Source organism: Glycine soja, chromosome 8 (genome assembly GCF_004193775.1).
Source record: "Glycine soja cultivar W05 chromosome 8, ASM419377v2, whole genome shotgun sequence".
Lineage (NCBI taxonomy): Eukaryota > Viridiplantae > Streptophyta > Magnoliopsida > Fabales > Fabaceae > Glycine > Glycine soja.
Genome location: NC_041009.1, coordinates 4964475 through 4977648, shown reverse-complemented (window position 1 = coordinate 4977648; position 13174 = coordinate 4964475). Strand labels below are relative to the sequence as shown.

At 32.1% G+C, this 13174-nt stretch overlaps 1 protein-coding gene across 1 annotated transcript; it reads left to right on the top strand.

Annotated features, from left to right (window-relative positions):
• The first annotated feature begins 2065 nt into the window (after positions 1 to 2065).
• On the top strand, positions 2066 to 11603 carry LOC114421351 (probable sphingolipid transporter spinster homolog 2). Its single transcript, XM_028387233.1, has 16 exons — positions 2066 to 2558; positions 2886 to 3014; positions 3260 to 3361; positions 6164 to 6268; positions 6383 to 6458; positions 7138 to 7212; positions 7527 to 7629; positions 7708 to 7770; positions 8708 to 8789; positions 9056 to 9147; positions 9342 to 9418; positions 9630 to 9743; positions 9922 to 10041; positions 10225 to 10353; positions 10580 to 10658; positions 11274 to 11603. Exons 1-16 carry the CDS (start codon positions 2431 to 2433, stop codon positions 11411 to 11413), a joined length of 1614 nt encoding a protein of 537 aa, XP_028243034.1. The 5' UTR covers positions 2066 to 2430; the 3' UTR covers positions 11414 to 11603.
• Positions 11604 to 13174: the final 1571 nt, after the last annotated feature.

Here is a 13174-nt window from a genome sequence, read left to right as displayed (position 1 = left end):
TTGGTGAGAGATAGCAAATATATTTAGGCTATCTTTGTATAAATTTTTCTATAAGCACTCATGGGAGAAGAAAATAAAATAAATAAATTATTTTTTATAAATTAAAATCAACTTATATCCTTTTATAAATATATATCTTCTTTTATTTATATTTAATAAATTAAATTATAAAAAATTTACTGATTAAAAATTATCTTATATCATATTTTAAATATAATATAATTTAAATATTCTATAAAATATTTATTATGAATTTTAATTATATAAAATAAGTATTTATCATACACAGCGAACATATTAAAATATTAGTTCATAGTTTTTTTGGTATATAAATACTAGATCATATATAATTGAATTTAAATTAATTTTCGATAGCCATATATAAATTTGTTTTCTTTTCGAAAAGTAAAATTGAAGGTAATTGGAAACTCTTTATATTACTTGATTTCTCTCAAGAATTTTGTTTATTAGGCTTTTAGAAAGAATGTAAAATCATTTGGCATCATCATCTTTTTTTTTTTTTGTGTGTTTATCACTAACTTACTCTGCCATGATCTTACCATTTTTTTTTATCATCGTCATTATCAATCAATTACTATATTCTTATTCTACCATTATCTTATCATTTTTTTATCATCATCATTATCAATCTATTACTATATTTGTTATGGACTTTCACTGTTTTAGTCTTACCGTAATCTGAAGGTGTGAATTTGCCGTTCACGTTCGAGGTAGACTGAAAATTGTAGAATTAGTATTCAACGTGGTTTTAATTTAAACGAAAATACAAACAGGCACCGAATCTTATTTTATCTAAATTATCTTAAAGTTCAATTTTCTGTGATCAATCAATTGCATTGTTATCATTTAGGATTCTAAATTTACCAACCTACCATCGAGTAGCCTTTTTCTTATGCACATTTTATTAGTAATAATAAACTATAAAAGTATCCCTAAAAAATAGAACTATAGAAGTATATACGAATTAGATGCCAAAATAAAGGTATGTTTTAGATTCTAATTAAATGCTACAACTCACTCATAAAAAAAAAATCTACAACTCAACCTCTTATCTTCTTTTTTAACAAGTCAACCTCTAATGAACCAATAAAAATTGATTGAGTAGATATCAAACAAATTTATTCTAAAAGATATGAATTCAATTCTAGTGTGGAGGTTAACCTAATGAATAATCCAGAGGTCTTATCTTCCAGGATGTTGCTAGGTGCACCCAGCATTTAATGGTAAAAGTCAAAAATATCCCTACATAAAAGACTTATGGATTAAGTTGATTTGTATGTTTAAAATATCAATATACGGATCAACTTGATCCGTATGCTTAAAATATCAACATATGGATCAATTTGATCCATAAAAGGCTTACGGATCAACTTGATTCATAATCTTTTTACAGATCAACTTGATCCGTATGCTAAAAATATCAACATACAGATCAACTTGATCCGTAAGAATTTTACGGATCAACTTGATCCATGTGTTTAAAATATCAACATATGGATCAACTTGATTTGTAAAAGGATTACGGATCAAGTTGATCCGTAATTCTTTCACGGATCAAGTTGATTCGTATGCTTAAAATATCAACATACAGATCAATTTGATCCGTAAGGATTTTATAGATCAACTTGATCCGTATGTTTAAAATATCAATATATGGATCAACCTGATCCGTATGTTTAAAATATCAACGTATAGATCAACCTGATCCGTAAACCTTTTACGAACCACTCTCTCACACACACCTAACACAAATAAGAGACAGTTTTGACATTTAAAAAAAATACTGAGTGTACCAACAATAATATTGGGTGCACCTAGCAACACTCTAACATCCCGAACCCAATTCATGTAACATTTTCATCATAAAAGAAAAAAGAAGAAAAAAACTCAGCATCTTATAATAGATAAAGTTATCAAAGAATATTAAAATAATAAACTTCAAAATCGCGAGCTCCAGCTAATCATGTGCTGAAACAATCTATTTGACCTTAAATTTCGGAAAATTTTATAAGATTACAAAAAAATAGCAACAGAAAATGAGAGAGAGAGAGTGAGTGAGTGAGTGAGTGAGTAGGACAAATAAGGATTCAGAATCACAAAAGCAAAATCGTCGTTAACAGCAAACACCACCTGGACTTCTAATTATATAACACAAATCCCATTTCTCAGCAATTCTGTTCATTTATGATAAGGAGAAAAAGTGTCATCTCAGCACGTTGGTGAAACCAAGAAGAAGAAAAAGAACTTTGGGTTTTGGGTTGGGTGAAGGAAGAAGAGCAATGCCACTGCTTTCTCTTTGACCATTGCTCTCATTACTTCAACCACCTTTCAATTTCCAATTTTTAACAAAAGGGTCTTTCTCAAACTATATAATATAGGATTTTTAAAATTATATATTATTATATTGGTATGGCACAACAACAAGAACATGAAGGAAAACCAGAGTCTTCTTCCTCTCAACCTGAGTCTTCTTTGGAACCAGACATGGGCACCAAGTCCACAATGATTCCGTCAACTTCATGGTTTACACCAAAGAGGTAAAAAAAACTCTTTTTTTTTAACTTTTTCGTTAACAGATCTGTGCTTGAAATAAAAGGAAGAAAATTTTGAATTTTTGTGATATGGATATGTGTTATGGAATGGGAGTAAGTCCGGGTATGTTCCTTTTTTTAATTCTTTTCAATTTTGTGTGATATTGGGGCGTTTTTTGTTCTTTTAAATGTTGGTGATGGATTTGTGTTGTTGAGTGTTGTGTTATTCGTTTTTGATGATCAGGGCAGGTGTAGATTAAGTTGAAATTTGAAAATTCAATGCTTTTGTGTATTTGAAAATTTTCTTGATCTGTTTAATCTTGTGCTGTGTAGGTTACTGGCTATATTTTGTGTGATCAACTTGTTAAACTATTTGGACCGAGGAGCGATTGCAAGCAATGGGGTTAATGGAAGTCAACGAACTTGTGAAGGCGTTACCTGCAAATCTGGAACAGGAATACAGTAAGTTTAAGATATTCTAGGATCTTTGAAATAAACAGTGACACCATATGTATTTGTCTTAAACTTTGGTATTAAGTTTTAGACGGAAAATTCAATTTATACTCAGCAAGTTAACTATTTGCCTATGAGTTTTCCTTGTGTTTTGTGCTTATGACATACTATTGTAGTATGATAATATGGAGCATTAAATTTTCATAGCTTAGTAGTTGTAGTCTTGACTTACATCATTCTCTACTTCCATACAGGGGGGATTTTAACTTGAACAATTTTGAGGATGGAGTTCTATCATCTGCTTTTATGGTTGGACTTCTTGTGGCTTCTCCAATATTTGCTTCTCTAGCAAAGAGGTAATGATTGTTCTTACCGAAATAGTTGTTGCATATTCCTGCTATGTACCTTTGATACGACACATAGTCTTGTGGTTAAGTCTTAATATCTCATAATACTGGATAGATTTTATCTTGGTACCAGGGTCAGGGGCCATAGATTTTATCTCATCATTTTAAATACATTTCTTTTTTAAAACTGATTAATGATCTTACAGACATTCACACATAATAGTCCTGTCCCTGATGATTGAGACTTGAGAGATTTACTATTTTTTGTTTGTACCAAAAATTCCAAAGGTGTACCATATCCCACTTAGATGCCACAAGGTGAAAGAGGAGGGGGTGGGGGCACAAAAAAAATAATTTACAGCAACTTTTGTACTCTTCACCTCCTGTTTGGCATGTTGTATGTGAAGGCCCTTTGGCATTATGGTGATCAAAGTAAATAATCTACTTGAGACATAGTTTACTTGAGTTCTTCCCACTCAACCATCCAGCTTTGTGGTCATCCTTCTTTAGACTCAGTTATGCTGGCAAACTCTGGTTTTTGTCTTCTCCATATAACTACAGCGTTGTTACGGTTAAAAGATTAACATACGGATAACTAATTTATTATATATACATTAAAGTTCAAGCCTAAAGGCTGCTAATATTTTTTGTTTAGTTTTCTTGAACTATGTATCAGCTACTGCTTGTTTGCCTGTTGGATTCTTTTAGCTTTATTTAACTTGAATATTCAACCTCTAATGTGCTAAGGGTAGAGAGAGGAAGACTAGAGATTTGGATCAAGTAAAGTGTGTTAAGGATGAAGAAGGCAAAGTCTTAGTGCATGAAAAAGATATCAAGGAAAGGTGGAAGGCGTATTTCCACAACTTATTTAATGATGGATATGGATATGACTCTAGCAGTCTAGACACAAGAGAAGAGGACCGGAACTATAAGTACTATCGTCGGATTCAGAAACAGGAAGTAAAGGAAGCGTTGAAAAGAATGAGTAACGGTAAGGCGGTGGGGCCAGACAACATACCTATTGAAGTGTGGAAAACTCTTGGAGATAGAGGTCTTGAGTGGCTCACCGAACTCTTTAACGAAATTATGAGGTCAAAACGCATGCCGGAGGAATGGAGGAGAAGCACGTTAGTGCCAATCTATAAGAACAAGGGGGATATATAAAATTGTGCAAATTATAGGGGAATCAAGCTCATGAGTCATACCATGAAATTATGGGAAAGAGTGATCGAACGGAGATTAAGAAAGGAGACTCAAGTTACTGAGAATCAATTTGGTTTCATGCCGGGAAGGTCGACCATGGAAGCGATTTATTTATTAATGCGGGTGATGGAGCAATATCGCATGGCCCAACAAGACTTGCACTTGATTTTTATTGACTTGGAGAAAGCGTATGATAGAGTGCCTAGAGAGATTTTGTGGAAAGCTCTAGAGAAGAAAGGGGTTAGGGTTGCATATATTCGAGCTATCCAAGATATGTATGATAGGGTATCGACTAGTGTTAGGACACAGGGTGGAGAGTCAGACGATTTTCCCATCACAATTGGTTTGCATCAAGGGTCAGCCCTTAGCCCCTACCTTTTTACCTTAATTCTGGATGTCCTCACGGAACAAATCCAAGAGATAGCGCCGAGATGCATGCTTTTTGCAGATGACATAGTCCTCCTTGGAGAGTCGAGGGAGGAGTTGAATGAGAGGTTGGAAACTTGGAGACGAGCTCTAGAAACACATGGCTTTCGCCTAAGCAGAAACAAATCGGAGTATATGGAATGTAAGTTCAACAAAAGAAGGAGGGTTTCTAACTCAGAGGTGAAAATAGGAGACCATATTATCCCTCAAGTCACACGGTTTAAATATCTTGGGTCTGTAATACAGGATGATGGGGAAATTGAAGGGGATGTGAATCATCGCATTCAAGCAGGATGGATGAAATGGAGAAAAGCATCGGGGGTGTTATGTGATGCAAAGATACCGATCAAGCTAAAGGGAAAGTTTTATCGGACTGCGGTAAGACCGGCGATTTTGTACGGAACAGAATGTTGGGCGGTCAAGAGCCAACATGAGAATAAAGTAGGTGTAGCGGAGATGAGGATGCTGCGGTGGATGTGTGGTAAGACTCGACAGGATAAAATTAGAAACGAAACTATTAGAGAGAGGGTTGGAGTAGCGCCTATTGTAGAGAAGATGGTGGAAAATAGACTTAGGTGGTTTGGGCATGTAGAGAGAAGACCGGTAGACTCTGTAGTGAGGAGAGTAGACCGGATGGAGAGAAGACAAACAATTCGAGGCAGAGGAAGACCCAAAAAGACTATAAGAGAGGTTATCAAAAAGGATCTCGAACTGAATGATTTGGATAGAAGTATGGTACTTGATAGAACATTATGGCGGAAGTTGATCCATGTAGCCGACCCCACCTAGTGGGATAAGGCGTTGTTGTTGTTGTTGTTGTATTCAACCTCTAATGCTTCAGAAGATATATTGTCAATTCATGAAATTATGAAACTTCTGAAAACTGAGCAAGCTTTTGAACAATCATTGATCTGTTATATTGAAGTCCAAAATGTCCCCTTGGTATGACTTTTATAATGTTTTGCAGATTAAGCCACACATAAAGTTTAGCTTAACCATTTTTTACACCTATTTTCCATTAAATTTAGGTTCCTATGTTTGTTTGACATAATCATCCAATAATGAAAATTTCTGACCTCTGTCATGCACACCCACTATCATTTATGTGATTTGTAATTGTCATCATTGGTATAGATAAATGTTTAATCATTATAATCATTATATAATTCATATATTTTGCAGCGTAAACCCATTTAGACTAATTGGAGTGGGATTATCAGTTTGGACCCTTGCAACCTTATGTTGTGGTTTCTCTTTCAATTTCTGGTCCATTGCAGTCTGTCGCATGTAAGTGTCTTCAGTTATTTATTGAACTCTATGGTTTTTGCATTGAATACATACATAGTACATGATGTAAGAATCTTCATATTTTTTTCCTTATACTGTTGTATTTTTCTACAGGCTAGTTGGTGTTGGTGAGGCTTCATTTATGAGTCTTGCAGCACCTTTCATTGATGACAATGCCCCAGTTTCACAGGTTTGTTTCTGTCCCTAGTAACGATCTTAGAATGTCTTTATTGTCTGCTATGCTCATGTGTAGCCATCTTATACAGTTTAGTTACTGAACATTGAAGTAATTGTTTTATGGAATCCTGGTTCAATTAAAGCTTCATCTACAAATATGATGTGAAAATATGTTGTCTCCAGTGGGTCATAAATAACTGTGATGCTATTTGCTTTTTGCAAATGCATCTTCTATTCAATCCTTAGAATATCTGTTTTAATAAGTTGTCAGTGCTTTTTGTTGGTTGTCCATTTTGGCAAAACCTTCATTATCTAAAAAAATGGCTTATGTGTCAAAAACATGATCCAGCTTGGACATTACATAACTAAAAATGTAACAAATACTGTTTCCAGCGTTTAGAGAATATTAAAGCTAGCACTGAATATTGATCAAGTTGACTCAACTTTTTATTGCCATTTAATGTTATTAAGCATTAATGTGGAATATTAGCTTTAATCATTATAGAGACTTGATCTACAGTAGTTGTATGTTTGCTTCCTTTCAACATTTTCATGCTTTATAGATATAGTCTCTGATAAAACCGACTGATGTTTTCCTTGCCCTTCTTGGTAGTTGAAATGTTATATTTCATTATGATTGTTATCTGTTTTCTTTATGGTGGAAACCTATCTTACAATGGTGTATGTCTCAGAAAACGGCATGGCTTGCTATATTTTACATGTGTATACCAGCAGGATATGCAATTGGCTACATCTATGGTGGTTTGGTAAGATTTCCTTTGGTTTTAATGCCAGTATTAAATTCTAGTTGTAAAACCTATAATGTAAGTACAGAGGAAATATAATTCTCTATATAAATTTTGAAAACTAAATGAAAAATAAAATGTTTTAGATACGAAAATCTTAAATCGGAAGGTCCTTAAAAGTAGAAAGGGAATGTAGGTAAAGAAAATCTTGGATGGCAAGATGTGGAACCCTCTTTTATCAGTACTTATACTTTAGAAACAATCTTGTATATCTTCTATTTTTCTTGCCTTTAAATTGTTTTTTCTTATTTTATCCTTTCATTGTTTATAAACAGGTTGGAAACCATTTTGGTTGGCGTTATGCGTTTTGGGTGGAAGCTATATTGATGTTTCCATTTGCTATTTTGGGATTTTTTATGAAGCCTTTGCAGTTAAAAGGTGCACATTCTTCTCCTGCATTGATTTCTTGCAGCTCCATAACTTTGTTTCCCATCACTAAACTACTTGTGCATCCAGGTTTTGCCCCTACTGATTCAGAAAAGGCACTGATACTGGAGACAGTGGTATCAGAAGTTCCAGGTACTGTTATGTTTTAGAGTGGAGCTACATAGCCAATGAAGTTCCTATAATTTGGAATTTATTTACTGGACTTGCATCTAATACAAATTTATGCTGATAAAAAATCTACAAAGAAAGAGTAGTAAGACTCAGGTTCATGATCTACCCTATACATGGCAGCATCTCCACCATTTAACATATAATTTAAAATTATAAATATGTGCACGCTATTAAATTTAATATTAGATGTACTACTATGCATAGGGTTCACCATGCACCTAAGTCTATAATAACACTACTTGTATGTGGCAGCATATCCCCTTTAAACATATAATTCAAAGTATGTTCTTTATAAAGATGTCGGTAATCAAGAATTTTTACTTTTTAGCTGTAGACTCTTACCAGCTTATCCCTATGTTATTCCTTCATTGCTCCTTTAAACTTATTTTTTCCCTGGTTATTTCTCTTGTACCCTGTAATACCTTTTATTATTATTATTATTATTGGAGGATTCCTTATCCTTCTTTTCTATATTTCTGTGGTATTATTGTGACTTTCCTTTATCTGCAAAAATGATAAAATCTATTCCTCTCCTATGAAGCCCTAGTTGTTGAGCAAACTTTCAGATTAATGTTTTATCAAACAGCTAGGTTTACTTGTTTTCAAAGAAAACAAGTAGGGAGAAGAGACATTTTTCTTTATAAAGATGTAAATGTATACTAACCAAAATTCAAAACTACTCTTTTGCTCAAAGTTTCAAAATTGTCTATGTTTGAAGTGTTTGTAGCCATTCCCCTCATGATTGTGTGGAAAGTAATATACTTTTTCTCTGGGGCAGGCTCAACTCTCACTAAATTTCTTTCAGTTAACCAAATTTTATGTTTCTATTTTGTTTATCTGCTTCTGATTCACAATATCTTTTGTTGAACTTAACAAAATTCACATATTTGATGAAAAGATGTCGGGGTTTCAAATGGAAAAGATGAAGCGTTGTCCTTGAAGGAAGAGTTCAGAGACAAAAGCTCACATGAAGCTTCCAGGTGAGAACAGTACCCCTATCCTATTTAGTGGTGTTTTTATATGGAGTGTATGGCCTATTGGTCATTATAGTTCATTGAGGCATTTTTCCTGTCAGTGTTTCTTGTCTTTAAGAATAAAGCTCTCTCCCTCCAGCTGACAATGATTATTTCACCATCCTTCTAAACTAATTTCTTTTTCCCTCTATTGATTTATTGTATGTATCTGACATCACTCACTGACTGATTTATATAAAATTATATTTTGTTTGTTTCCTGTCTTATTTTAGGTCAAAATGTGCAATATTAGATCAGTTCTCAAGATTTCTGAAAGACATGAAAGAACTTTTGCTTGATAAGGTTTTTGTTGTCAATGTTCTAGGTACTTCTTCCTCCTTCTGATCTACTATATGCATCAATTTATTTATTGATTTAATTTGTGTTGTTAAATTCATCTTAGAAGCTGCCATTTGACTAGCTTACTTCTTTGTGAACTTCATATATCAATCTCCTCTACCTATATGTATAATCATATTGTTTTGCCACATCAATTAATTCTGTTGCATCTATTTACAGGTTACATAGCATACAACTTTGTAATAGGTGCTTACTCATATTGGGGCCCCAAAGCTGGTTATAGTATATATAACATGGTGAGATTTTATTTCGGCTATTGTCCACAATTATGCTTAAGATTTTATTAACGTAGCTGTTCCTTCTTTCCTTTATATCTTTTTACTTGCTTAAAAATTAACCCAAATAAGTATATACCAAGTAATTTTATAATTTTCTGGTAAAATGCAATATTATTGTTGTACTATTATTATATTAAATTATTGCACTAAGAAAAATTTACTTTGGCAGACTAATGCAGATATGATGTTTGGAGGAATTACTGTTGTATGTGGAATATTGGGCACCTTAGCAGGAGGTCTTGTTCTTGATTTCATGACTAACACAATATCAAATGCATTTAAGGTTGGTATTTGAATCCAGAGTGTTTTTTACTTTTTTAACACTGATTTTCTATAATACACCCATCTAAATTGTACATGTGCAATGATTCAAGCTGTAATGATCTCCACATAAATGTCGCTGCTTCGATTCTCATAGAAATTCCATTGCTGTTTCCTGATCATTTTCAATTCTCTTGCAGCTTCTCTCATTAACAACATTTATTGGTGGTGCATGCTGTTTTGGTGCTTTCTTATTTAAAAGCGAGTATGGCTTCCTTGCCCTTTTTGCTTTTGGTGAACTACTTGTATTTGCCACTCAGGTAATTCACTTCCTCATGTTTACCTTTTTATAGTAAGACATGCTAGACTATATAGGTGCTTATCATGTTAGTATTTCAACTACTGTGTTTGAGTATTCCTTTATTAACTGAGTATCTTGAAGTTCCTAAGTTATATTCTTAATGAATTATTATATTTCAGTGATCTTATAATTTTCTTTTTAGGGTCCTGTGAATTATGTATGTCTCCATTGTGTTAAACCAAGTTTGAGGCCGCTGTCTATGGCTATGTCTACTGTTGCTATTCATATCTTTGGAGATGTGCCTTCCTCACCTCTCGTTGGACTTATCCAGGTTAGCTTTTTTTAAGTTGTATTCATTACAGATTTAGTGTCCTCAGGTTCAAGGGAAAAAGTTTGGCAAATGAGCTGATGCCTTTGAGGCATTATTTTGTAAAACTTTAATTGTCATTAATTACCAAACAAGAGGGATGGATAACCAGATATGCAGAGAATAATGCATCATGTCATGTATATTGTACAATACTAAAATGGTTGCTCTATACATATTGATAATGCAGGACAAAATTAATAACTGGAGAACGACTGCATTGATTCTAACAACTATATTCTTTCCAGCAGCTGCAATATGGTTTATAGGTAAGTCATTATGACAACTTCCTATTGATTTGCTACTAAAATACTACCTCCGTCCTTAAATATAAGATTCTTTTTCAATTTTATTTGTCCCTTTTTATAAGATTTTTTTAAAGTTGTCTTTTACATTAATTACTTTTTTGACTCAAATACCCTTAGTTACTTTATAATAAATGCATTATTTCTCTTATAAAGATTGAATAAAAAGACTAGTACAGAAATTAATAAGGTCGGAAAATAATTAAGTGGAAAGAGAGAGATTATAAGTCTCAATAATTTTAAGAGTAATTTTCACAAAATAATATAAATTATTAATAAATTTAATATTATTAACTATATTAACTAACTTTCTTAAAAGCTGTGAATTAATTAAAAGAGTTTTATATTCAGGGAAAAAGGTAATATCAAATTACTAATTTGTTTGACGTATCATTGAGGGTGTGGCTTTAGAAATCATATCTAAAAGTAAATAAAAACAAGTCATATTTTCAATCATACCATGATGGATGTTGCTTTGCCATATTAGAATTAGTGAAAGTACTATGGTCATAATGAACTCATAAATGTATAATATATGGAAGAGCTTTGTGAATGGACTGTGTCATGGTATTATTGCAGGAATATTTTTGCCCAGTGTGGATAGATTTAATGAAGATAGTGAGCATGAAGTATCAAGCGTGGAAAGGACAAGCACAGCACCATTGCTTGAAGAGGGCACTGCTGAAACATCAGCATCTGGTCAATCCCAAGAATGCTGATTTTTTTTGTATATTTTGATGTCTGTCCAGCTAAAATTTGTTTCACACAATGATGGCACATTCAAATGTAAATAGCATTCTTTTTTTAATAATATTATTATTATTTTTTGGAAATTTTGCATTTTTTTTGTGTAAGTAACTTTTTGCTTTTAGTAAAGGAGAAATTAATCACTAGTCTATATTGGTTGTACGTGCCCTCTACTCTGCTAGATTATTCACCATCTTGGACATGACGACGTAAATACATGTGATATATCAATTAGTCCAAAATTTACTTTCTTCAGTAATGTATTTTTTATTTACCCTTCTGATTTTGTTATCTTTGACTGAATATTCTTACTAGCATAGTTATGAGATCAATTCATTGGGTTAGGATTTTTTTTGGTAATGATCATTGGGTTAGGATGATGTTTGAATAAAGTTTTATTAAAAATGACAACTCTAAATGAAATATTGATATTGCTGATAAAGTTTGCATAGAATTGTAGTTTTTTTTTTTTATATTCTTACTAAATACTTCCGGGTACATCTATATACTTTTTTAAAAATATTTAAGGTATCTATTTTATTTTTATTTTTTTACTAAAAAAGGGTGGATCCTAGTGTTTTGATGTGGGTTATGAGTTCGAAGTCAAAAAGAGTCTTTTAGTTTTTTAGCATGCGTAAGTATAGGACTTGGTACAATGATTATTGTACTTTTGCATAATAAGGAACCTTACATTAATTATCTATATATATAAAAATCTGTAAAAAGAATTCCTATATGGACTAGAATTGAAAAAGCAAAAATTTGCGGGGATTAAATTTAAAAAATATAAATTTATAGGGATTAAAAATTTATTTAAACATAGTATTTAATATGTTGAGAGGATTTTTTTTAAGTGTAATTCTATGTTCGATTGCAAAAGAAGCTACTAATTTTTTTCTTTGCTGTTATTGCTAATTAAGATGCAAGTGTTTTAAAAAGTCATATTTTTTAAGTTATCAATACAAAATGCAAAAAAGAATAAAATTTAATGCAAAATATATTTATTTATGTTTTAAAATGAGAACAATATCCCTTTTCTCACAAAAAAAATGTATTGTTATAATTTATTTTGCCTTTTTAATTCCTTTTAAATATACTCGATCAAGTTGTATTGATTAATAGGTGTTATATGCTTCTGTTTTGGGTCGAGTTATATGTATTTTAGATTTTAGAAGCGAAGTCCTGGACTGGCTTATCACCAGATATCAGACTCTTGATCTAATGCCTCTTTGAGGTCTCGATTCATTAGCATTTAGCGAGTACATTAGTTGTTATATGACTTATATCAAAGATTTGATAAAATCTAAAATCACAAAAGATCCTTACAATTTGGATAATTGTCAATGAACTTGTGTTTGAATTCTCTTGATATCTAAAAAAGCAAGAGATAATAACACACTTTTGAACACTCTATAGCCAAAGACAATCTTTAGGCCGGCTTTTGGAGGTTCCCACTTGTCCAAATAGTATAATTAATTTTTGTTGTAAAAAAGTATAATTATTTTCTTTACATAAGGTTTTTGCTGTAGATCTTGTGTATAAAAAAGGAAACTTTATTTGAAGAATTTGTCTTATCATTTTATGAAAAAAAAAACACCCGTAGTCTAAAGACAAAAAGTTCACCAATCAATTTTTTGATTAATTTTTTCATTATTTATATGTGATAGTGGGCTACTCCGTCATAAAAGATGGATTATATTATATCTACGGTTAAAAAAAAAAAAATCAAATTA